Here is a 25,950-nt window from a genome sequence, read left to right as displayed (position 1 = left end):
TTACCCTAAGAGGTCCCTAGGCCAAGCCACCTTGTAACACCTAGGGACTATGGGCAGATGCAAAATAGCCCATCAGGTATTATCCTCAATGGTCTTACACTTAACCTCTCAGCCCATAATGATCATACACTGCCCGACAAGAGAGGACCTCTCCCTCGGCTGCAAGGAACAGTGTTGCACTCTCCACTCATATGGATCCCGGGAATTAAAACCTTCTTGCAAACATTTTAGAAACCATAATATATATACTTTTATATCTTATATAAAATATATTTTGCAAAACAAATCTCAACGGTTGAAATCGGCTACCGGCAGTCTTGGTTTCCATCAGTGAGAGTGCATCCCCGATCATTACCTTTGTCCGACAAAGGGACTGATCCTGTCACTATGATCACCCACTCAGATGAATTCTCGGACTGTCCCAACATACCCAGGTTTTGACCCCCGCTAAGGATCTCACTGATTAGTACATCGAAGATAGCCCAATCCGACACCTAGTGTAGTATCATAATCGAGTCTAGGGGTCGAGTGTAACTTTCCAGTTTTGTCCATCAATCTCCAAGGTCCAAGGCAATACTGGAAATCTGGTCCAGTTCAAAAATTCAATTAATCCTACACTGTATATGCCTAGGGTCTCACCCTAACAGCTGAGACAGGCCACCCCAACCGACTTGGTGGCACCACAGTGTCAGCCTTGTCAAGATAGGTCCCCCCAGACCGACCCATTGGCTGTGAACATTCTAAACTAACACGAGTATCATTAAGTGTCCAGTTTAAGGGTATTACACAGAAACATACCAAGGGAACATGAATCAAATATGCACCTTTATTCATTTACAATAAACTCATAAAGTACATCATTCTGATTGAAGCTAAGGGCATACAAAACTGTCTAACAGAACGAACTGATGGCTCATCTTGGATGCACCAAAGTCCCACCCAAACCATCTTCTCTAATGTTCTCGTGTCCACTACTTCATCTCCCACTAGCTTCGCTACCCGACCAACTTCGAAACAGTCGTAAACCCAATCCACAAGAACAACTTGATCCTCAGGAAGATTCACGTCGACACTCCTTCGGCAGTATACTATCTCCAGCAACACAATGCCAAAGCTGTAGACGTCCACCTTTGCTGTTATAGGAATTGGAACGTTTCGATGCCACTCTGGTGCCACATAGCCCCTTGTCCCCTTTATCCCTGTCAATATCCCTGTTTGGTCTTGCTTCAACAGCCTTGCCAATCCAAAGTCTGCAATCTTTGGACATTGATGGTCACCCATGAGTATGTTCTATGGCTTTATGTCGCAGTGGATGATCTGCGTTTCGCATTCTTCATGCAGATACAAGATGCCTTTAGCTATATTGAAAGCAATTCCCACTCTTTCATCCCAAGTTGGTTTCCTTTCAGATTTGAAGAGAAAGTCTGCAAGTGATCCATCACTCATGAACTCATAAACTAGAAGCCTATTAGGGCCTTCATTGCAGTAACCGAGCAATCGGACTAGGTTTCTGTGATGGATTCTGCCAATGACTTTCATCTCAGTTTGAAACTCACTTTCTCCTTCATCTATCACTTTATGTACTCTCTTGACTGCAACTTCTAGACCATTTGGTAAAACTCCTTTGAACACAGTGCCGCAGGCTCCCCTACCCAACTCTTGATTGAAACCTGCTGTTACTTATTCAAGCTCACTATAGGTATATGGTCGTAGTGTGATTAATTCCTCGTTTAGTTCTCTAATTCCACGAACAGTTATCTTTTTATAAGACCAGAAGCGACTCCTTCGAATAAGAATGGCAGAAATTACTAGAGCAATACATGAACCACAAATAATTCCTATAATAATAAATAAAATATCCTTCTTGGGCTTACTTTCTGGAGTAGCACTTGTGTTCACTTGGCCTCCAGTAACCACCTTGATAAAAGTTTTGGTGGCGTCATTTTCGTTTCTTTTCCCATATCTCAACGGAGGCTTCTGTTTTCTGCACTCTTGATCTTTATATAGAACAACTTCACAGTGACAGTCCTGCAAGCAAGCATTTGAGCAATCTTCTTCTGTCATGGGCGGTAGAGTGTCATATGCATCGTCTTCCTATTGGACATTATTCAGTGCGGACATGTTGATTTCGAGATGTTTACTGTTTATACAACTTTCTCTCCCAAAGCCAAGAATTCTCTGGCAGCCCAGAATATTTTGGCTCTGATCAACGAAATCAAAACCAGGAATGCAATTGCAAGTAAATTGTTGATCGATTTGGATACAATAACCATTGAAACCGCACATCCCTGTAGGACAGCTGGTGTTTAGCTGATTTGTTGCCACCCAGTTGCCACTTTCACCCAAAGCGTACAATCGGAATATACCATCCACATCCATAGTCCATCGGCAAGAGATTATTCCGTTGGTACGACACCCAGATCCACCTTTGTACAGAATCTTTATAATTGTACCTGTGATATTGACCAAGTAGAGAGAACCATCGTCTTCAAAGTTCAATGTGACGTTGTCATTGCGGCCAAATGTATTGGAAGCATAATAGACAGAGGGCTATCTATTAAACCAGGTTTGATTCAATCCAACCCAATCCAACTTGTGTCTATTTACAAAAGGACCGGGATCCAATCCAATGCAAATCTAGTACAGCAAACCAAATCCAAAGCAATCCATTTAAATTTAAATGGATCAGATTGGATCCAATTAATCCAATCCAAACTGAATGAAACATTAGAAATTAACATGGAAAACCCAATAATATAAAATATTATAGAAGTACATTAGAAATTCCAAAAAAATCTAAAAAAGAAGAAAATATCTGACATAATTAACTATTCATCAACATGACTCTCTCCATACCCACCATACATACCCCAATTAATATAAAAAAAAAGCAAAACTAAAGAAAACAACAAAAAGCAAACTGAATTAAGATCAAACTCCAAAAAATCTGATATAATTATCCATTCAATTCATCATATGCTACTACTAATCTTGAAACCAGTATGCTATAAGTTGCATATGATCTAAGAATAAATGTATAAAAATGAGAAAATGCTATAAGTTGCAACTCATTAACATGACACTCTATTTTTGCTGTTGAACTCTGGTATCTTTGCTGAAATGGCAAAATGCATAGCATCAGTGCAATTTGAATACCTGCAAGTTTTCAACTCATTGAGCATTCAAATTTTGGTTTCATCATTTCATTGTTCACATGGTAATGACAGCTCCTTTGTCATTGCAAAACTAAAATTCAGCTTCCAAACTCTCTCTCTCTCTCACCATGCAAAAAGACCACCTCAACATTATTTTTTTGCACCTCAACATTATTAGACATACAAAAACCATAAGAACTCGATATCTCACATGCTAGATAATGTGCCTTTAGGATTTCATGTCTTCATTTCATCTGTTAATTAACCTTACTGTTGAGCAAATTTCCATGAAATGATCACTTCTACTTAAAGAGGTCATCCTTTTAAGTTATATGTTTGAAAATTAAGAGAGAGAGAGAGAGAGGTAAATGCAATAAATAGAAGGACTTAGAGTTACTAAATAGTAATTTGGATTGGAAAACCAACAAAAGAAATCTAGATGACCCACTTAGGAAATTTTCCTCCCAATTTTAGTTAAAGCAAATTATTTAGAACTTCAATTGAAATTAGTGGTAATGTTAAAAATTTTCCCATATTTTCTAGATAGCTCAAGGAAAGCACCTGTATAGGAAAATCAGCTAGGAAAGTCATAACTGACCCATCAATTGGATGGACTATGACCGTACCATGTATACTAAGGAAAATCATATTGTTATATGCATGTTGTGGTACTAGTACATACCTATAACTTCATCAAGTGTGAATTGCAGGTTGCAACTACTACTAACTGAATTGCTTAGGATCTCAACTTACTTGAGACTGAATTTTTCTTTCATTTTGCAGTAGACAATAAGAAAAGCTTTTAGGCTTGAAAATAGCAACCAAAACATTATCAAGAAGCCCAAAAACTGTTTCTTTTGGGATGCACTTAAAAGCCAAAACATTATCAAGAATTAAGCCTAGAAATTTATGCTCCCTATCAAATAGCTATCCAGCATCCTATTGTGGACGCATTCGGGGGGAAGAAGTACCGCCGCCGGCAGCAGCAGTAACGTGGGACCCTCATCAAATTATCTAGCTAGCCACAGTTCATCTTACCTTATCCTTATCTTATCTATTTTCTTACTCTTATCTTATCTGTAAGCAATTTAGTTAGTCTTATCTAGGAGTCTTATCTATCTTATCTGTAAGCAGTTTAGTTAGTCTTATCTAGGAGTCTTATCTATCTTATCTGTAAGTAGTTTAGTTATCAAGGAGTCTTCCTACAAGGAGGACTCTTACCTCTTGTAATCTCCTATTTAAGGAGCTGAAATTATTGAATAAAGATATCAAATTTCCAGTCAAGAAAGAGAGTAAAAGGAGAGTTCGGTGATCTCTTGGACAAATCACCCTCTAGGACGCCAAGATAGGTTCAGCTAGGAAAGGGAGGAACAAGGGAAAACAGGAGCTTTTCCCCGTGGACCGACCCGTGACGCGATCCTATTCCCGGGCCCATAACAACTTGGTATCAGAGCCTACCGTCATGGAAGATCTGGAGCAGCTATCATCCAGGGTCCACGAACTGGAGCATAGGCTCGTGGAAACTAGCGTGGAGGTTCGTGAGGTCAAAGACGATGTCCGGGAGCTGCGACGCTTGCTGGAATCGTATTTCTCTAACAAGGAGAGGAATCCAGAAGGGGCTGTAACCACAAACAGCCACCGACCAGACTTGACGGAGTCGTCCGGCGAATAGCAGGTCGTTTCCCCGGTAGTCGCGGTCGTTCCCAAGTACAGCAGGCTGGAGTTCCCTTCATACAGCGGCGCCGGAGATCCTTTGGGATGGCTGTATAGAAAAGAGCAGTTCTTCCGCAACCAACGGACAAGGGACATCAACAAGGTAAGCTTGGCTGCATTCCACGTGACGGAGGAGGCCCAGCTCTGGTTTTATAAATTGGAGCAGGAGGAACCCGGACTCAGTTGGACCCAATTCAAATCCTACTGCCTCCTCAGGTTTGGGCCCCCATTGACTAGCAACCCGTTGGGTGAACTGATCAACCTCAAACAGACGGGAATGGTGGCTGAAAACCAGTGCCAATTCCAGACCCTCCTTGCTAGAGCAGATTCGGTACAACCGGACCAACAGGTAGACATGTTCACCGCAGGGTTAGCAAAACCCTTGAGGGTGGATGTGGAGATGCAACACCCCCCCAACCTGGTTACAGCCATGAATCTAGCTCACGCCTTCGAACGAAAGATGCAGCTCAACCGCGGAACCTTCAGTATGGGGCGGCCTCCAACCGCATGGGCATCCCCAGAACCACTCGGAATGGCTCCATCTTCAGCAGCCAGCCAAGAACGGAAACCATATCAGCATCCAGTGAGGGGAGCAGCGTTGTTGCACCCCCTATTAAGCACTTGTCCAGGGCTGAGATGGCGGAACGCAAGGCGAGGGGACAGTGTTTTAATTGTGATGAACTCTACTCAGCAGGGCACAAGTGCAAGAGATTTTTCTGCCTCCTGGTGGAACAAGAGGACGATGAGGATGAACCCCCTTCATTGGAACCCGATCCAGGAGGGCTAAATCATTCCACCTATCCTGGATTCCCTTGACTGAACTCCAAGACACATATCCAGATTTCGTGCTTGAGAACAAGCTCGTAGTCCAAGAGGGGAGTAATGTTATGGACGCATTCGGGGGGAAGAAGTACCGCCGCCGGCAGCAGCAGTAACGTGGGACCCTCATCAGATTATCTAGCTAGCCACAGTTCATCTTACCTTATCCTTATCTTATCTGCTTTCTTACTCTTATCTTATCTGTAAGCAGTTTAGTTAGTCTTATCTAGGAGTCTTATCTATCTTATCTATAAACAGTTTAGTTAGTCTTATCTAAGAGTCTTATCTATCTTATCTGTAAGCAGTTTAGTTAGTCTTATCTAGGAGTCTTATCTATCTTATCTGTAAGTAGTTTAGTTATCAAGGAGTCTTCCTACAAGGGAGGACTCTTACCTCTTGTAATCTCCTATTTAAGGAGCTGAAATTATTGAATAAAGATATCAAATTTCCAGTCAAGAAAGAGAGTAAAAGGAGAGTTCAGTGATCTCTTGGACAAATCACCCTCTAGGACGCCAAGATAGGTTCAGCTAGGAAAGGGAGGAATAAGGGAAAATAGGAGCTTTTCCCCGTGGACCAACCCGTGACGCAATCCTATTCCCGGGCCCATAACACATCCACTACCAAGTCTAGTCTGCACAGGCACAGTGATGTCTAGGGATACAAGCTCATTACATGCTATCAGAGAACTAGTTATATCACAAGCAGGTGCAAACACCTATATAGCACTTTTTGCCTAGGCACCTAATGGCCATATAAATTAGATGGCTTAATTTTCTGTCAAATTTTGATTAATTCAGTTTTGTCAAATTACAAAAGTGAGGAAGGGGGGGGCACAAGCATCCACTGATAGCTAAATTTGTACTGGTTGACCTACCAAAAGATCATAACTAAGCATTGTAATTTGTAGCTAATTGGTTATTGGCTCTCTCTGAGAATCGTTAGTAGATTAACCTCTAAGATGGCAATACAGATGTGCTTACATTTTTTTTCAATAAAACACTTACAGTTAGATTATTTGATTGCTGATTTGAAAGAACCCATTTGATATTTTAGTCATTAGATTGAAAGTTCCTCACCAAATTACAGTACTATTAAAAAAAAACTAATGCCCAATTTTCTCAAATCATTGTAGGTTTGAAATTCCATCTAAACTTTCTTTTTTCATTATCTTTTGCAAGACCCCATTTGATGTTTTGGCAATTATATATTGAAAGTTCTTCAGCCCATTCATCTAAAAATGTATTCACAGAATAAGTCAAAGATCTCACTTCCCTAAAATAATTAATATAGAATCAAGATACAGAATTTTCTGTCATTTAATAAAATCTTTATTTATGTTACTGATTAAAAATATCACCCTTATGATCATGGAATGCCCCTCCCATATGGTGATGTGTGACTTGAATTAGGAAGAAACACTTAAGAAGTATTTTAGGAAGATAGCTATGATGCTTGGTCTGCTCAGTGCAATCAAATATCATTTTTTTTGGCACCAAACATCCCCTGAAAATGACATTTTTAGGGTCATGGAGCATCCGAATGTTTGTTACAACTGTTCCATGTACCAGGGTTTCCCTTGAATATCACTCTGTGGCCTCTTGCTCTAAGAAATTTCTGTTGTTTTCAACATTTTGAGTGTGACCCATTTAATATGGAACCCCTATATCACTAGCAATTAAAAATTGTTAGCAAGCATGTGCAGTAATATAGCGAATTAGGAAAACACAACAGCTACAAGAAGGATGATAAATGATAAAACGAGTTGTAAAGGAAGTTGGATGGAGCCAGGTTGAGATGAATGCGTCTGATGATATTTCTTCATTGGAGATCAGTCGAACGATTGATTAGTTATTATTTATAAGAAGGTAGAGGAGTTAAATGTCGAACTTAAAGAACTTTGACATATTTCAGAAATAAAGGTGGTGATGCATGACTTGAACTAGGAAGAGAGAGCAATTAAGAAGTATATTGTGAGGGTTGGATCATGCTTGGCTTTCTTAGTACAATCAAATGTCATTGAAGAACAAATGATGATAATGATGGCTACCCTCACTTAGGTGGGATGAAGCCGAATGAGGGCTTATAGTGTTTGACATTCCATAATGTAATATGTGGAAGTTCATTTTCCGTCTCCAGATCATACAGTTTTACTTGGATTTAAACCTATGACTGTTAAATTGATGCATTTCTAAATTTAGGTTTGATAATAATATCTTGAACTTATTTTTATTATTTCTTCTTGATTAGGTCTTACTTTTTACTAAGGATCTAAGCACGCATTGGTTCTTGAATGTTACAGGGTATGATATTGGATTTCATTAGATATAGAGAGAGGCAACCACAAATTGTGAACCTACATGGAAGGTTATTTTGCGCATACCAGTGAAATAGACTACAAGACTTCAAACAAAGTACCACCTAGATAAAAAAACTATCAGACTTCACAAACCATATGTTGATGTCTGCACTCGAAAATGGTGCCTTGGTGGTCTGGCCATCTGCAGTGGAAAAAAGGGGAAAGAAAAAAAACGTGAGAGAGAGGGGAGAGGAAGAAGAAGAGGAAGGGGGAGAGAGAGAGAGATCCATGACAAATTACCTGGCCAGAGTAGCTCAAGTCGGATCTTCAGAGTTCGGCTGCGAACTGCAGAAGGGATTGGAGGGAGTGACGAGAGAAGAGAAAGAGGGTTTGAAACCTGAAAGGCTGGAATCGGGGGGTTTGAGGGGTTTTTTTGTCATTTTCATTTTTTTTGTTTTAACCGGCTGGAATGGGAATCCGATTCCGAGGGGGTGGGCCGGGAATGGCTATTCCCTCAAATGGGGGAATGCCATTCCGCCTGAAATGAGAATCGGATTCCGATTCCAACCAACCAAACGGCTGGAATCGGAATGATCTATTTGAATTTCGATTCCGGACCTCTATTCCTGCGAACCAAACATACCCTTACTCTCTATTTCATTTTTCTTTTGTTTAACTTGACTCTTCCAAACCCTCCCCGTTTGCCATCCCTACACTTCAAACCTTTTTCACAAAATGTATGCATAAAAATCCATTTAAAATTGATGAAGTCTCTCTCCTCTTGTATTGAAAAATTTTCTTATTCAACCGAGGTTCAATCTTAGAGGCAGAGGCCCTGATTGTCGCACGTTCTTTCAATGCCCAGTCTAGACGTTGTATCGGGATCGTTCCAATAAAACCCAACTAACTGTAGAAGTTGTACTGTAACGGCTTTTCAGATCACATGGGTGTTGGCCATACCCCAACGGTCAAAAAAAAAGGTAGAGGTTAGAAGGAAATAATATATGTACTAGCGGAGAGTACAAGGGCAAGTGGAAGGTAAAATATTAAAAAAAAAAAAAAACGTATAAATAAGGGTGGGAAAAAATAATAATTTGAATAAAATCATAAAATAGTCTACTTGTTTAGTCATACTGTCAACCACGTATGTAGTATAAATAGTGATTCAAAATTTCAGAATGTAGAGCTCTTAAGTTTATGAGTTTAATTAACTATTCAAGCTGTGTTTGTCGTAATTAAAATACATGCTAGAAAATTCATTGCACAGCTGTGTCGACACGTGGGCTGAAAGCTAAGTTCTATACCTTCCAAGAATAACATAGCCTTCCAAAAAGGTATCCCATGCTCTCAAATGCTGCTTGGAATTGCTTAGACCATGGAAATTTACTTGGCTTTCTTTTGTGGTGAACTACTTTCTCCAATGTATAATTTCCTACGAACACCTACAAAAAGTTTAAGCTCTATTAGAAATGAAGAGAAATGATTGGTAACTTGTGTAATTGTATTTACCTTGTAGAGAGAATGATGTTGGGTTGGAAGTGTGGTGGTTGTAGGTGAATCTACATATAAAGAATAGTTAATGAGATAGTTTATATATGAGTATTATTGGATCAAAATTGAAATGAAATTATTTGAGAAAAAGTTATATTTGTTTGTTTTTTTATATTTTATAAAAGCTTCTTACTGATCAGCCGAAGTTGTGAACTTTCTTCAAGAGATGTAAAATACAAGAAACATATAGTATAAAGGTAAAGAATTCCAAATATATTGGATTGAATAACATTAATCCCCTTTTTAGAAGATCTCTATAGCTTGCAAATTGACACTACTTTAGAAAATAGAAGACTGGCTGGAAGAAAATCTGGGCAATTTACTGTAAAATCTTTCTACAACAAATTAACCCCCAGAAGAAGAGGCAGGATTTTCCCATGGGCATAATCTGGTGCAAATATATTACCTCAAAGGTAGCTTTCTTCGTCTGGTCTGCCTATCTGAATAAGATACTCGCTAAGGACAACCTGTTAATTAGAGGAATGATGTTTGATTCGGGTGAAAGTTGTAAAGATATTTACTCTCAAGGGATGTTGTCCAGCATCTATTGAAACCATTTTGAAAGGCTGACAGATCAAAGGACTGAGTAAGAAAGGAAATGCAATTTGGAAAATGATTCCATAAGCAATGTTCTGGGTTGTATGACAAGAAAGGAATGCAAGGATTGGTCAAGGGTTCAAAGCATAGATGCATTGAAAGAGGGGGGTTTTCCTAAATCTGCTACTGTCCATATCATTATCTCTATCCTGATGTTTCCAGTTTAATATTACCCATCTAGCTGCATCATGAACTGCTGCCTTTTGGCAATAAAATTATAATTAAAAAATGAATAGCATGTTCAAAAGAATGCGATGGGTTAGGTATGGGCTTTTTTTGGCCAGTAACAACATTTCTTTTGGTGTACCACTAAGAAATTTTAAGCAACTAAAATAGTACATTTTTGAAAATCACAATCTTGGACAGAGATCATGTGGGTTTACCCAAGCTATAGTACAAGTGGAATCAATATCTATGTGCTGGGACCTTAGCAATGCTTTGGGAGCAGCAATTGATGTTGTCTTTGTGTTGGCGGCATGTTAAGGTGGAGGGAGACTTGCAGAATGTCGTAGGGTGGATGAGAGATGGTGTTGAAGAGCTCTGGTATTTACTTAATCACATTAGAGAGGCCACATCTTTAGCAGCCAGAGTGAAATATCATTGATCTGGGTGCTTGGATCAGCCAACTTCCTGGATGATCCATCAGTGAGGAGTTGAGAGATTAGAGTTATACTGGGGCCCTACTCCTAGAGTAGTTTGTATAGGTTCTCGTGTTTTGTTTATTGCTTAATTCTGTTTTTGATGGTATCCTCTTCTAGGCCTGTTTTTGCCTTCTGTGCTATTGAGGGAGGTTTATATACTTATTTTATCTTATCTGTTTCAGTTATCTATTGAACAAAATCAATAATAAATAACTAATCACTTAATGTGTGAAACTTCAAAGAAGTTTAAAGATCTGTAACATCTACTGTGGATTCACGCGTGAAGACCAAGGTACACCACGCAGTGCAGTCTAAGACCAAGGTACACCACACGTGAAGACCAAGGTACACCACGCGTGAAGACCTGGCAAGTTTTGGATCACCCATATCACTGCTAATGTCCCCATGCAGAAGAATAACAGGAAAGAGGGAGAGCGATCAAAGAGAGAAAGAGAAAGAGATAGAAAGTAAAAGTATAGGCCGAGGGAGAAAGTAACGACAAAGCAACCGTCAGGTCGTGACAGAGAGTGGAGGCAGGCAGGCATAGAACGAGAGAAAGAGGAAGAAGAAGAGTTCTCTGAGTCCGGACAAAATGGGTTAGGATGTAGTAGGCACGTTAGGCAAGCACAACGAGTGAGCACCAAATAACTGTGTGACATCCATTAGGCGGATTTTAATTTTTGACAAATATTAAAATCATTCAGAGTCCTGACGCCCATTAACTTTTAACTCGTTAGTGTCTGTTAGTCTTAAAATTATATAAGTGATGAAATGAATTCTAATTGGCCGATGCAGACCGATGCAGAAAACTTTATACAAAGTGGATGATGTGAGCTCAACAAAAACAGAGTTCAAGAACTGCGCAAGGATAACAAACACAACCTCTATCTTTGGACTGTTAACTCCATGCACAATTTGTATTCCAAACACGATGAATTGATCCCTTATAATCGAACTTTTAATAATAATCGAAAAAAAAAAAATGTTTTTCTAGGAAACTAGGACACCAATGAAGGAGATGACAAAAGGGGAAAGAGGGAAAGGAAAGAAAAAGATGACCAAGAAATTAAATTAAGCTATTAGGAGCAAGACAAGAAAAACTTCACCAATCGTTAATCACTTTATTAACTATTTAATAACTATCCGTATTCATAGATGTTACTTAGAGAAGGACCAGGGGGAACTGCTACCTCTGCATTCCCTTCCAACACCATGACCACCTCTTCATGGAGGGACGAATTGATGGCTCATCTTGGATGCACCACAGTCCCAGCCAAATCATCCTCTCTAAACTTCTCGTATCCACCACTTCATCACCTACCAGCATCCCTACCTCACCAGCTTCGAAACAGTCATAAACCCAATCCACAACAACTTGATCCTCGGGAAGATTCACGTCGACACTCCTTCGGCAGCAGATTATCTCCAGCAACACAACCCCGAAGCCATAAATGTCCACCTTCACAGTTATAGGCATGTTAATTCGATGCCACTATGGTGCCACATAGCCCCTTGTGCCCTTTATGCCTGTCAATATCCCTGTTTGGTCTTGCTTCAACAGCCTTGCCAATCCAAAGTCTGCAATCTTTGGGCATTGATGGTGGCCCATGAGTATGTTCTGTGGCTTTATGTCGCAGTCGATAATCTGAGTCTCGCATTCTTCGTGTAGATACAGGATACCTTTGGCTATATTCAAAGCAATTCCCACTCTTTCATCCTGATGAAGGGTGATTTGGCCTGACCTCCTAACAGAGTGACACGTGTGCATGACTCATCATGAACGAAAGCTCGGTAGGGGCGAATCGTCACATAGACGCGATAACGTAGGCGACAGCTCAGCAATGCCAGCCGGCCGCAAGACGAGCTCGGGATAAAATCACTTCGACACACCGCCAACAGTCAAGACAGTTGTCTCGCCACTAACAGCTCGTTACAAGGTAGTTCGCTACAAGGCAGCTCGACATCCTGCGAGAAGCAACCTGCCTAACAAGACCATACTTGCCAGCCCTGAGGACTATGCCCATAGCCCTCGTCTGGCGGCACAGCACCTGCCAACTCTGAGGACTGCACTCATGGTCTCTTGTCTGGTGGCGTCGTGCCTGCCAACCCCAGAGGTTGTCTCCTGCCTGGTGGGACCGTACCCTACAACGGTCACATTGGCTCACCTACCCCCCATTCCTGACGATAGCAGCCAATCACTTCGAGGCATTACCTGGCAACAGATCACCGCATTAGAGATTTGGGATCAGCCCCTCCAAGCTTGTAAGAACGTTAGTACATAAAGCTCTCAACGCCCCAGGGGCCAAGGTATTGCATATTCACCACTCTCTAGCTTTCTCATCTTCTTAAAAACTCACTCTCTTCCAAGCTCACACCCGAGTACTAACTTAATCATCGGAGTGTTCCCGCCGGGTGAGCAACCCCGGGTTCCTTCATCTCTTTACGCAGGTATCTCTAGCCTGACGCTAGCTAGGAGCGCAATCACTTCCAGATAGGAGTGGTCAGATTGTGCATCATCAATTGGCGTCGTCTGTGGGAATCATTTCGAAAAGCTTTCTATACCAAACTTTCACCAGCATCAATGGCGTCTTCTAGCAACGCCGGGCAGAACAACGGAACAAACACCCCCTGGGAGCACCTTCAGGCTCCCACCATGTGTATCGGTCATTTTACTGTACCCCTCAATACCTTCGGTGTCCCCACGTTGGACCTACCCCAGGTCGCCAAGGCGGTGAACACCCCATTCCTTCCTGCGGTGAACACCACCTTCACTGAACCCCCCACGGTCCCTTCTGCCATGGGGCAAAACCAACTGGGTGACCTAGTGCAGTGTGTGCAGGCCATTTAGGCCCAAATGCAGCAAGTCCATCAGCTCCAACACTACCAACAACAAGTCCTGTGTCACTTCTATCAGCAGCAATTCCCGACGCTATAGCAAAGCCAACAGCCGGCCCCGTCGTGGTACCCGATAACGCCGCAGAACCAGCATCCGCTCAACCACTGCCGAAGTAGCCGCCCTCCCCGCAAAGAAAGAACCTCCCAAGCCTCATCCCGCAGCAGGAGAGAGCCGATAGCTCCCGCCGCCTCGTAGCAACAAGGCCAATCGGAAGACACTCACCCCACCAAGACCAGTCTGTCCCAGCGTGCATGACCTGAGGCCTCACTGACGGGCAACCGGTTTGAAGTCCTGGCGGCAAACTCAGAGCGAGACTCTTCGGTTCGCGAAAGCCAGTATCAGCTAGATTCTCGCCGGGCCAAGACCCGGCCTGATAGCACCGAAGCAACCAGCACCAACACGGATTCTACCAAGAAGCAGCGGAGGTGATGTCCCAGGGCACGCCGCGCCATAATTCCTGAACATCTCGCGAAGCCTAGCCAACCGGAGCAACCCAAGGGTAAGACGGGAGCGAGCCCAAGAATCGCAAAGACCGCGCCTCTCCTCTTGGTACCATCTCCTCTCTCTCCCGACCTCCTAGCAGCTCCTATGCCAAAAGGCTTTAAAGTACCTCCTCTGGACAAGTACGATGGGTCGTTCGACCCAAATGACCATGTGAACTCCTTACAGTCCCAGATGCACCTCGCCAGAGCGAGTGAAGCCTGCATGTGTGTCGCCTTCTCCCCTACCTTCAGAGGGGTAGCGCGCACGTGGTATAGGAACATCCCACTCGGAGCCATCCAGGGCTGGGCGCAATTCGTGCAAGCATTCACCTCGCACTTCGTCACCAGCAAGAAGTGTCTGAGGTCGTAGGAAAGCCTTCTTAACATAGTCCAGAAAGAAGGAGAGTCCATTCGAAGTTATATCAAGCGCTTCAACGACACCGGCCTCTCGATCCCGAACTTGGACCCCGTAGTAAGACTCGCCGCAGCCAAGAGAGGAGTCATCCACCGGGAGTTCAAATGGCACATAGTGGCGAACAAGCCCAAGGACATCACCGCTTTCCTCAAGCTCACTAACCAATTCATCGAGATTGAAGAGGAAATGAACGAAAAAAGGTTGGGGCTCCAGTGGAAAAGAGGAGGAGGGATGATGACAAGGCACACCATGGAAGCGGTAAGAGGAAGAAGAGTAAGCCCCCGACCCGGGGAGACGGCAAGTCAGGTTGGCACCCCCGAACTCCTCCAGTTGAGAGGACGAATTACACCCCCTCAATGCGAGGCGAGGGGAAATTTTAATGATGATTAAAGATGCTCCATTTGTAAGGTGGCCACCCCAGATGAAGGGGGACCCCGTCACCAAGAATAAGAATGTATATTGCCATTTCCATAAAGATCACGGTCACAGTACCGAGAATTGTAAAAGCCTCCGCAACGAGATTGAGGAACTCATCCATCATGGATACCTGAAAAATTTTATACAAAAAAGTAATAAAAATCATACAAGTCAACAGGGGGAGTAGAGGAGAGATGCTCCCAAATCCAGTAATAGACAAGCTAAGCAGGAAAGTGCAACCGAAGAAAGGCCAGTCTGCGAGGTGATTAACACAATTACTGGCGGGTCCATCGTCGCAAGCTGGACCTCGGCAACAGGGAGGACCGCGGTTCGCGAACTGGAGCATGAAGGACAGAACCCGCCGAAGCACCCACGGTTTGCGGACCCCATATCTTTTACCGAGGACAATGCATGAGGAGTCCAGTACCCCCACGATGACGCACTTGTCATAAGAATGTAGATCAACGACTTTGAAGTCAGGTGCGTCTTGGTGGATTCGGGAAGTTCAGCTGACATCCTGTTCAAGAGCACCTTCGACAAGCTACAGCTCTGGGAGAGCGACCTCCAGCCCGCAACAACCCCTCTAGTGGGCTTCAGTGGGGAAGAAGTTAGGCCCCTTGGCCGGATCTTGTTGTCTATAGAGGTCGGGACGTGGCCTAGTATAGCAAGGTTTGAGCACGCCTTCCTAGTGGTTGCAACACCTTCCCCATACAATGCCATCATAGAGCTGCCCATCACCCACGTGCTTCGCGCGGTGGTGTCCACCTACTACCTGACAATGAAGTTCCCTACGGACTTCGGGATAGGAGTAGCCCGGGGTGAGTAGCTCGAGTCCCGGAAGTGTTACGTCGCAGCCCTCAAGGGGAAAGCCAAGCTAGCAGAGAGGGTTGAACTCGAACAGCCCATAGAATACCCAGAAGAGCGAGCTACACCAACCGAGGGAATGGCCCTCATCCAGACTTCGGAAGAAGACCCAACTAGGACCCTCCAGAACGGGGCAACAGTCGGAGAGCCTCTTCGAACCCAACTAGTAAGCTTCTTACTCAAAAATTTAGATATATTTGCATGGTATGTGGCAGAAATGCCCGGCATAGACTAAAAAATAATAACTCACAAGCTAAACACTGATCCCATAGTTAGGCCCATTAGACAAAAGAAACGCAACCTCGCCCTGGAACGCTAGAGGATAGTCGACGAGGAGGTCGGAAAACTTCTCGTGGCCAATTTCATCAGGGAGGTCCACTACCCAAGCTGGGTGGCCAACCCCGTTCTGGTAAAGAAGGCCAACAGAAAATGGCGCATGTGCGTCGACTATACCGACCTGAATCGAGCTTGCCCGAAAGATTGTTTCTTGCTCCCCAAAATTGACCGTCTGGTGGACACGACTTCGGGGCACGAGTTGCTAAGCTTCCTGAATGCGTATTCGGTCTACAACCAAATTAAGATGGATCCCACCGATGAAGAAAAAATAGCCTTCATTACCGAACTGGGCAAATCCTGAGGCAAATCCTGCTCAAGCCTGAGGTATCCAGAAGATTGACGAAGTGGGCCATAGAGCTCAGCGAGTACAACATCAGGTACGAACCCCGAACAGTGGTTAAGGCCCAAGCCTTGGCCAACTTCGTGGTAGAGTGCACTTTCAGTGCTGTAGCCTCCGAACTGATGAAGACCGAGCCCGTGAAGGAAGCCTCAACTAGCACGGAACCAGTCCTGATTAGAACAAAGTCGACCTGGGACGAGGAGCCCTAGATCCTTCACGTAGATGGATCATCGAACCAACAAGGAAGCGGAGCCAAAATCATCCTATACGACCCAGGCAGAGCAAAACTGGAGCAAGCACTCCGGTTCGAGTTCGCAGCATCCAACAATGAGGCGGAATACGAAGCACTGGTAGCTGGCTGCATGTTAGCAAACAAAGTACAAGAGAAGCACCTCGTCATCTACAGCGACTCACAGCTCGTGGTCAACCAAGTAATCGGCGATTACGAAGCTCGTGACCCCACCATGGCCGCTTATCTAGCCAAGGCCAGGGAAGCTCTGCGCGGCTTCCAATCGTACTTCATCAAGCAAATTCCAAGATCTGAGAACGCTGAGGCTGATGCATTATCCAGGTTATCCAGCACAAGTAGCAACTCCATGAGGGCCGTGTTTATAGAGAACCTGCCTTGGCCTAGCATTCTCGGAGGGCAGAGAAGGTAGCTCCCATTGCGTAAGCGGAGCCGAGCTGGATTGACCCACTCGCGAACTACCTACTACACGGGACCCTCCCCTCAGATCGCAACGCAGCTAGAAGGGTAGAGCAACAGGCAGCCAAGTACGTCATTATAGACGGGCGGCTATATCGAAGATCCTACACGCTCCCCTACTTGCGTTGCTTACGACCCTCGGAGGCCGAGCTCGTTCTCCGCGACACTCATGAAGGGCTGTGCGGCAGACACTTGGGGGGCAGGGCCCTCACCCAGAAAGCGTTACGGCAAGGATATTACTGGCCCACGATGAAAGCAGATGCACTCGAGCTCGTCAAGAAATGTGATAAATGTCAGAGGCACGCCAATATCCATCATCAACCCGTTGCCGACCTGAAATACCTCACCAGTCCATGGCCCTTAACACAGTGGGGAATCAACATTCTTGGACCATTCCCACCAGCGACAGGACAAAGGAAATTCCTAGTGGTAGCAGTGGATTACTTCACAAAATGGGTAGAGGCGGAACCCCTAGCGACAATCACAGCTCGAACAGTACATAACTTTTTCTGGAAGAACGTAGTATGCTACTTCGGACTACCTCGAGTGATCATCTCCGATAATGGCAAGCAATTCGAAGATATCAAGTTTCAAGACTGGTGCGCCAAGATGGGGATACAGCAGAACTTCACCTCGGTAGCGCACCCTCAAGCGAACGGGCAAGCAGAAGTCACAAACAGAGCTATACTCCGTGGACTGAAGGCCCGCTTAGCCCGAGCTAAAGAGTTATGGGTGGACGAACTGCCCTGTGTACTATGGGCCTACCGAACTACTACCAAGACTGCCACGGGTGAAACCCCCTTTAACCTCACCTACGGCACAGAGGCAGTAATCCCGACTAAAATCGAAGTGCCCACATCACGCTTAGAAGCATACGACAAAGAGGTCAACGTTGACAAGCTCTGCACCAATCTCGACCTAATAGAAGAGGTACGGGACCTCGCGTATATCCGGACTATAGCATACCAGCAAAAGGTGGCTCAGTACTATAACAATCAAGTCAGAAAGCGGCACTTCCGTGTCAGCGACCTAGTCCTATGAAAAGTTATGGTGCCTAAGCGCGGCGTGGGTAAGCTCGGACCGAACTGGGAAGGTCCCTACCGAGTAAAACAAATACTCGGGAAAGGTATGTACGAGCTTGAAACATCGGAAGTTAGGCAAGTACCTCGAGCTTGGAACATCAGCAATCTAAGGCAGTACTACCTGTGACCATCAGCAAAAGCTTAGGAGCGGACTTTGAGTCGCTCCTAGAGCCTAAGGACCAAGATGTCGAACTGATAAGGACCTCGGCACCGAATAAGTCCCATTCGCCTCTACGGCATGGGTAAAGCTTAGGAATGGACTTTGAGTCGCTCCCAGAGCCTAAGGGCCAAGATGCCGAACTGATAAGGACCTCGGCACCGAATAAGTCCCAGTCGCCTCTACGGCACGGGCAAAGCTTAGGAGGAGACTCTGAGTCGCTACCAGAGCCTAAGGGCCAAGATGTCAAATTGATAAGGACCTCGGCACCGAATAAGTCCCAGTCGCCTCTACGACATGGGCAAAGCTTAGGAGTGGACTTTGAGTCGCTCCTAGAGCCTAAGGGCCAAGATGCCGAACTGATAAGGACCTCGGCACTGAATAATTCCCAATCACCTCTACGGCATGGGCAAAGCTTAGGAGTGGACTCGGAGTCGCTCCCAGAGCCTAAGGGCCAAGATGCCTAACTGATAAGGACTTCAGCATCGAATAAGTCCAAGTCGCCTCTACGGCATGGGCAAAGCTTAGGAGTGGACTCCGAGTCGCTCCCCGAGCCTAAGGGCTACGAAACCGAACTAATGGAGGCTCCAAACAATGCGTGAGACCTCACTGCCTCGCCTGCTAAAGTCAAAAGTGCAGATGACTAGGGCATGAACCCTACGATGCCTACACCACCTCGGCAACGATCACGATTCGGGCCCATCAAAGGACCAACATTCAAACAAACGGATTCTATGCGGACAGATCGAGGCAAGAAACTTAGAAAAAATCTTACTAAGGTTACCCTTACTCGTTACCAAGCTCGGTAGCCTGATAGTTCAGGGTAACTCACGTAATTCGGAACAACAACTTCCACTTCAGTTACCCTCGCTTGTTGCTAGCTCGGTAGCTCAACAACTTGGGTAACCTATATACGTATGAATTAGATCGGAAAAGAATCATTCTGAGTAAAAACATTACTTCATTTAGTTTCAAGATTTTTTACAAAAGACCAGGCCCAACAGCCCGGGAAAGTACATCAAAAAGTTTAAGAGAAGCAAGAAAAAGAAGACATCACTCGGAGGGCTCCACCACCTCAATCTCGTCATCACTCTCCTCTTCCGACGAGTCAGACTCCTCATTCGCTGCATCCACCACCTCAGGAGTCAGGACCTTCATTGTGATAGCCTTGAGGTCAAGATCGGGGAACTCTTGCCGAACCAGGTGCCTGCAGAGTTTAAACCCGGAACGGTAGGAGCTCGCACCATATTCAACCTGGAGGTCATGAAATTTTGAGGACTCCTTGAAGTTGTCTACAGCCTTAGCCCTCTCATCCTGAATCATCTCGAGGCTTCGGATCCTTTGTTGAAGTTGCGCCCTCTCTTCGTCCTTCTCCTCCTCCCTCGCAGCCATAGCAAAAACTTGCTCCCTGAGCTTGGTGTTCTCCTTAGTCAGCGAGGAGATTCGTCCCTCCTGGTCCCGGACCAGCTGCTCTCGAGCTTTGCTCTCCTCCTTCGCCCGAAGGGCCTCCCCCCAAGCCGAATCTAGCTCGCGGTGGAGTTTTCACGCCTCCACCTTGGCATCGCGGGCCCGATTGGACTGGATCGCGGACTGGCACGCTAGCACGTGAAGAGCAGAGTTCGCCTATCAAAGGGAAATTGAGGTTAAAGAGAAAGAGAAGGAAGAAAAGAAAGGAGAGGGAAGGAAGAAAGGAACATAACACTTACAATCATACAGTGGGTGGCAGCCAGCCCCAGAAGCCGCCTCGGATGTATGTCAGCCCACCGGGCAACCTCCTCTGGGAAGACTGCGTCCCGGATTTTTCACACAGCGAGTACATGGTTCATAACGCTCTCCCCGTCAGCAGCAGGAGCGAGCTCTGATTCGACGACAGGCTCCACCGAATCCAGCTCAGGTGCGTTCTCTGACCTATCATAACCCTAAAAAAAATCCCCGAAGAAACCTACCAGGACTCAGGCCGACCTGCACGAGCTTATCCTCAGCAAGGTAGTCTGCACAGAGAAGGCCAAGCTATGCTCAGGACTGAAGCGTTTCCCTCGTCTTCAGGTCTAGCCTGATGCCAGGATCCTGGATGGTAGCCCTCCAGTGTGTCGGAAAAGGCCACCCTTCGGGGTTGCGGACCACAAAGTAGTCCCCTTTCCAAGATGAGACCTTATTAGGTAACTTATGGAGGAGTTTATACCCCGAGCAGGGAGATAGATAGCAGGACCGCCTATGCGGGGGACGCCACGGGAAGCGTTTTTTATGGACAAAATAGTGGAAAAAATGTCAAGAGCGAGAGGAAGACAATACTCGTGGAAGAGTGAAATGGTCCCCACTACGTTACGAACAGAGTTTGGGTGTAACTGATCTATGGTAACGTTGTAGTGATTCAGGACCTCTACAACTAACGGGTGCAAGGGAAGATGGAGGCTAGCAGCGAGCTGCTCCTCGAAAATCACAATCTCATTGTGATCGTGTTCCCAAGGAAAACTGCCCCCGGGGAGACTATAGGAGAGCTCCCCCGGGAGGTTGTACCGAAGTACCAAAGCTCGGAGCCTTTCCGGGGTCATTGAAGTAGGACCAAAACTGTCTGGCGTCCGACCTCGATGAGAGGAGGATGCCAGGTTACCAGAGGCCTCCCGAGCCTCTAGGAGAGACTGCCCCTCAGGAAGACCGCGAGCTGCCCTGGAGCACGAGGCAGCCTCGTCTTGACTACCAACTTGGGCCGAGGTGCCCACCTCAGCCCCATCTAAAGAACTGTCTAAACTAGACATAGTGGAAAACGAAGTTGAAAGGAAGCGAAGAGACTCACCGAAGAAAGAAGAACGGATCGAGGGAACAACGCGAATTGAGCTAACCGAGCGAAAGCGCGACCTCAAAATCGAAGGCAAGTCAGTTTTTGTGGGGAAAATAAATCATGGGCCTCCCTTGTTTATAGCCACTGTACCGAAGAAGCAACGACCAAGATCAAAGCAATCTAACGGCTCACAAGAAAACCGGCTGCATGACCCTCGAAACCGAAAACAATTTAGCATGTTTTTTGGCATCCGCGGGACTTAATAGTTTGCGTGACGTCCGCGCGTAAGCCACACGCAATTCAGCTGGACAGCCGAAGCTTCGAAGCCAAATCCCCTTGTCACATCGTAAACTCCCCGCGCCAGGACAGGACCCCTAGCTCGGGGAGTGGGGGACAATTGATGAAGGATGATTTGGCCTGACCTCCTAACAGAGTGACACGTGTGCATGACTCATCATGAACGAAAGCTCGACAGGGGCAAATCGTCACATAGACGCGACAACTCAGCAATGCCAGCCCGCCGCAAGACAAGCTCGGGATAAAATCACTTCGGCACACCGCCAACAGTCAAGGCAGTTGTCTCGCCACTAACAGCTCGCTACAAGGTAGCTCGCTACAAGGCAGCTCGTCATCCTGCAAGAAGTTGCCTGCCTAACAAGGCCGTACCTGCCAGCCCTAAGGACTGCGCCCATATCCCTCGTCTGGCGGTGCAGCACCTACCAACTCTGAGGACTGCACTCATGGTCTCTTGTTTGGCGGCATCATGCCTGCCAACCCTGGAGGTTGTCTCCTACCTGGCGGGACCGTACCCTACAACGGTCACATTGGCTCACCTATCCCCCAGTCCTGACAATAGCAGCCAATCACTCCGAGGCGTTACCTGACAACAGATCACCGCAACAGAGATTTGGGATCAGCCCTTCCAAGCCTGTAAGAACGTTAGTACATAAAGCTCTCAACCCCCCAAGGGCCAAGGTATTGCATATTCACCACTCTCTTGCTTTGTCATCTTCCTGCAAGCTCACTCTCACAACCGAGTACTAACTTAATCATCGGAGTGTTCCCGTCGGGTGAGCAACCCCGGGTTCCTTCATCTCTTTACGCAGGTATCTCTAGCCCGACGCCAGCTAGGAGCACAGTCACTTCCAGCTAGGAGTGGCCAGATTGCACGTTACCTGACAACAGGCCACCTCGAAGGCCCACCTCGGCACAATATCAGCAGCTCGGCACAAGGTGGCTCGATACGCAGTAGCTCGCTGAGGAGCAGCTCAGCATATCGCAGGAAGATCTTCTACCTGACAACCATACCCGCCAAATCTGGAGACTGCACCCACGTCTCTCGCCAAGCAGCGTCGTGCCTACCAGCCCTGAGGGATGTCACTTCTGGCAGGGCCGTACTCTGCAATGGTTACCTGCGCCCACCTGCTCAGCTCTGGCAAATAACGGCTGCAGCAAAGAATCAGCGGTGGTTGTACCCGACCTGTCAGAATATCAAGTATATAAGGGTTCCGACCCCCAAGGGAAAAGGTAATTGCGTGACTCTCACTCTAAGATCTTTCATTGTTGTAATTGCTCTACTACTCTCTCTCAGCTACTAACTTAAGCATCGGAGTGTTCCCACTAGGTGAGCTCCCCGGGGTCCCTTCATCTTCTTCTTCACAGGTGTCTTGTCCGCCGCCAACTAGGAGCGCAGCCCCTTCCAGCTAGGAGTGACCAGGTCGCGCAACATCAAGTTTTATTAGTTTATTATTATTTTTGTATTATTTCTTGGTAAAATTATAAGAAAACATCATCTTAAAACAATTTTATAAACCACCTTTGTGTTTTCACCCTAACCAAGGCATCTCTTATAGTTTTGAGAAAAAAGTGCAAACATCTCCTTTCCCTTGGCTTTTAGCAACAAAGACATTGAAGCCTTATCATTGTTAATGCATTATCGTACATAATTTAAACTTTCAACCTTATCCTTCACTAATTTATTTTTTCAAATGATTTTCAAAGAATAATTCTCCTTACTCTTCTTTGACAAAATAAGGTAAAGAGGCTGAAGTGAAGTAAAACTAATGTATTACATCAACATTTTTTATTTGGAATGCTGACGAAAGGAAGGTATTTGCATCTTTTTTCAAAACAAAAGGAGAGGCTTGTTAAGGTCAAAACACAAGGGAGTTTCATTGGATTGTTACAAAACCAAATGAGGTTTTTTAATTTTCCTTATTTTTAAATGAAATTTAAATTGATTTTAAAATAATTAAACTATATTTAAAATTAATATTTTTATTAATTTTTAAAATTAGTAAATATTGAATTTATTTAAATAATTAGGTTTTTATTAAATTTAAATTCCTTATGAAATTTATATAAATTTTTATTTTTAGTAGAACTTAAGTTGGTTTTAAATGAATAAAATCTAATTATAAAACTAATAATTTTTTGATAATTTTGTATTAGTTTTATAATAATTTTAAATTGATATTAGTTTTTGATTTATCTTATTCCTTTTATTAATTAAATTTTTTTATTACATTAATAAAATATTTATATCAATAACAATAATTAATAATTATTTTTATTTTATTTAAATAACTTACTAAATTATTTTACTATGATTGATTAGTTTTTATTATTTTCAAATGGAATATAAATAGATTATATTTTTTGAATGGAAGTAGATTATTTAGTGTAATAATATATTATTGAATATTTCAATTTCAATATAATTAATCTTTACTAATAATTCAATTTAATGCAAATATAACTAATATATATAATTATGGGTAAATTGAAATGAATGCATATAAATAAAGTTAATGTATTTTATGCAATTTAATGGAGTAATAGAGATGAGAGAGAATTAATGGCATGAGTTATTGAAGGAGAGAGTAAATAGCATAATTAATAAGGAGAGATTACTAAAAGAGTTAATGGAAAAGGAGGGGAGGGAGAGAGAGAGAGTTAATGATTTAATGGTGTATAAATAAGGAGTGTTAAAAGTCTTAAAGATGATTGGTCACTTTTTATTTTGCTCAATTTTAAAATTAAAAAATTAAAGAAAAACTGAAAAAAGATATATGCCTTTGAGAAGAAACAAGAAAAAAAAGATAATGACTTTGAGAATAAACTACAAAGCATAAAAGTTTCACCTTCGCACATTGCATTTTAATATAGAGATATAGATGTTTATATGAATGAACTTGTTTTGGAGTTGTCAAATTAATGAGGTTGAAAAGAAATAAATGAATATTTTTGGGAACAAGGAATTTGTGCGGTAATCCCACATTTCACTTAGGACTTCAATTGATTTTCTCAGTCCCTTCTGGTATGATTCTAGAAGCAAAATCCCAGTTGCATCGTTCAGGTCCACGCTATCTGCTTACATTCTCTTGCAAAGATTTTCAGTCAATGGACTCTACAACAAAACCTGTTAAACCTTCTTCTAACATTTCAGACGTTGTATATGGATTTCCGAGGGAAAATGCAAATGAAAAAGGAAAACAAAAATAGAATAGAATGGAAGAGGGGAAAAAGCGCACCACATGTTTATTGTTGCTAGTGGTTGCCTGAGATGGCCAGTGGTAGTGAATAACCTTCCCTTCTCTGTTTTGAATTGAAAAAAAAAAAATCAAAAATAATATCAAACCCTAATCGTAATGGATGTGAGAGAGAGATGGGGAATAAATACCTCTAAACGGTGAGATTGTCGAAACGATCATCAGCGCCGGAGAGTGTGGATTCCGAGCTCAGATTGGATGAAGGAGAGTGAATAGGGGTAAGGGTACACGTCTCAATCAAGGGTGGGAATGGAGCTTTTGGGCAAATTTTAGAACTTACAGAACGAGCTAAAGTTTATCCCGTGTTAGGGGTGCAGTTTGTGTGGGAGGACAAATGGCTGCACACAATTATTTGGGGCACTGATGTAGTAAGATTACATAAGCAATACAAAATTCCAACAGCTAGGGTTCTCCCAACCTTAGGTGCAAAGTCTGGGTTTTGAGGAAGTTACGACCATGGTCATTGGGTTGGATGAGTCTGCATCAATATTGTTAGCTGTCAATCAAAATTAAGTAGGTTCTACCTCTGTTATTATGTTGTGTCTTGGGAGAATTCATCCTTAAAATCTAATTGTTGGAGGGTTATTATGTTATGTGCCTTACGATAATTCACCTCTAAAAGCTAGCTTCTAATTGTTGGAGGGTTATTATGTTATGTGGCTTACGAGAATTCACCTCTAAAAGCTAGCTATTAGAGGGAGGGAACCCAAACACATATATACCCTATAACAGCATCCCATACTACAAACATGAGACAAATGGATCGTAATATTAATGTCACGGACTCTGATGGAGGTCCATCACAAGGCCCATCTCATCCCTAGGGGCGGCAGCTCCTAGGATAAGGATAAGTAAAATAAGAATTCAAGATAAGCAAGGGATCCAAGAATCTAAGATTAGCAAGACTCTTCCAAGATTAGCAAGATAATGCAAGACTCTTCCAAGATAGAGCAAGACTCTCCCACGATTATCAAGAAAGACTCCAAGATAATCCAAGATCCATACATCTAGGGAGACCGGACGGTGGGGATCAAACCCAAGAATTCTAAGAGGGTTCGACCTTATCAAGACATCTCAAGAAGATCAAGATCAAGATCAAGATCCATGTTCTTTCCTAATTATTTTACAATTTCTCAATGTATTATAAATACTG

General features: G+C 44.0%; 1 protein-coding gene and 1 pseudogene across 3 annotated transcripts; both read right to left on the bottom strand.

The window, feature by feature from the left end:
* Positions 1-808: 808 nt before the first annotated feature.
* Positions 809-2,064, bottom strand: LOC104588855 (G-type lectin S-receptor-like serine/threonine-protein kinase RLK1; annotated as a pseudogene).
* LOC104588853 (G-type lectin S-receptor-like serine/threonine-protein kinase LECRK1) lies at positions 809-25,257 on the bottom strand. Of its 3 annotated transcripts, XM_088888387.1 has the most exons (4): positions 11,963-23,226; positions 9,493-9,542; positions 9,288-9,425; positions 809-3,156 (listed from the first exon to the last, which is right to left on the bottom strand). In XM_088888387.1, the coding sequence occupies exons 1-3, from the start codon at positions 12,247-12,249 to the stop codon at positions 9,367-9,369; spliced, it is 396 nt and encodes a 131-aa protein (XP_088744513.1). In that variant the 5' UTR covers positions 12,250-23,226; the 3' UTR covers positions 809-3,156; positions 9,288-9,366. The 3 variants fall into 3 exon arrangements, 1 of the variants encoding a protein (XP_088744513.1); XR_016076427.1 differs by lacking the exons at positions 809-3,156; positions 11,963-23,226 and adding exons at positions 24,780-24,843; positions 24,929-25,257 and having other exon boundaries at positions 9,412-9,542; XR_016076429.1 differs by lacking the exons at positions 809-3,156; positions 9,288-9,425; positions 9,493-9,542; positions 11,963-23,226 and adding exons at positions 24,055-24,667; positions 24,780-24,843; positions 24,929-25,257.
* Between the last annotated feature and the right edge of the window lie 693 nt (positions 25,258-25,950).

This window comes from Nelumbo nucifera, chromosome 1, assembly GCF_055504915.1.
Source record: "Nelumbo nucifera cultivar China Antique chromosome 1, China Antique-T2T, whole genome shotgun sequence".
Taxonomy (NCBI): domain Eukaryota; kingdom Viridiplantae; phylum Streptophyta; class Magnoliopsida; order Proteales; family Nelumbonaceae; genus Nelumbo; species Nelumbo nucifera.
Note: the sequence above shows the minus strand (reverse complement) of the source record. Positions and strands in the feature narration are given on the sequence as shown.

What these genes read in the sequence shown, in the direction of transcription:
- LOC104588853 (XM_088888387.1), bottom strand. Translation starts at nt 12,249, where the DNA reads ATGCCTATAACTGTGAAGGTGGACATTTATGGCTTCGGGGTTGTGTTG. An exon ending in TGTTGGAAGGGAATGCAGAG is followed by an intron (nt 9,543 to 11,962) that starts GTAGCAGTTCCC and finishes CTTTATATGTAG; the next exon opens with ATTCACCTACAACCACCACA. An exon ending in AACATCATTCTCTCTACAAG is followed by an intron (nt 9,426 to 9,492) that starts GTAAATACAATT and finishes AACTTTTTGTAG; the next exon opens with GTGTTCGTAGGAAATTATAC.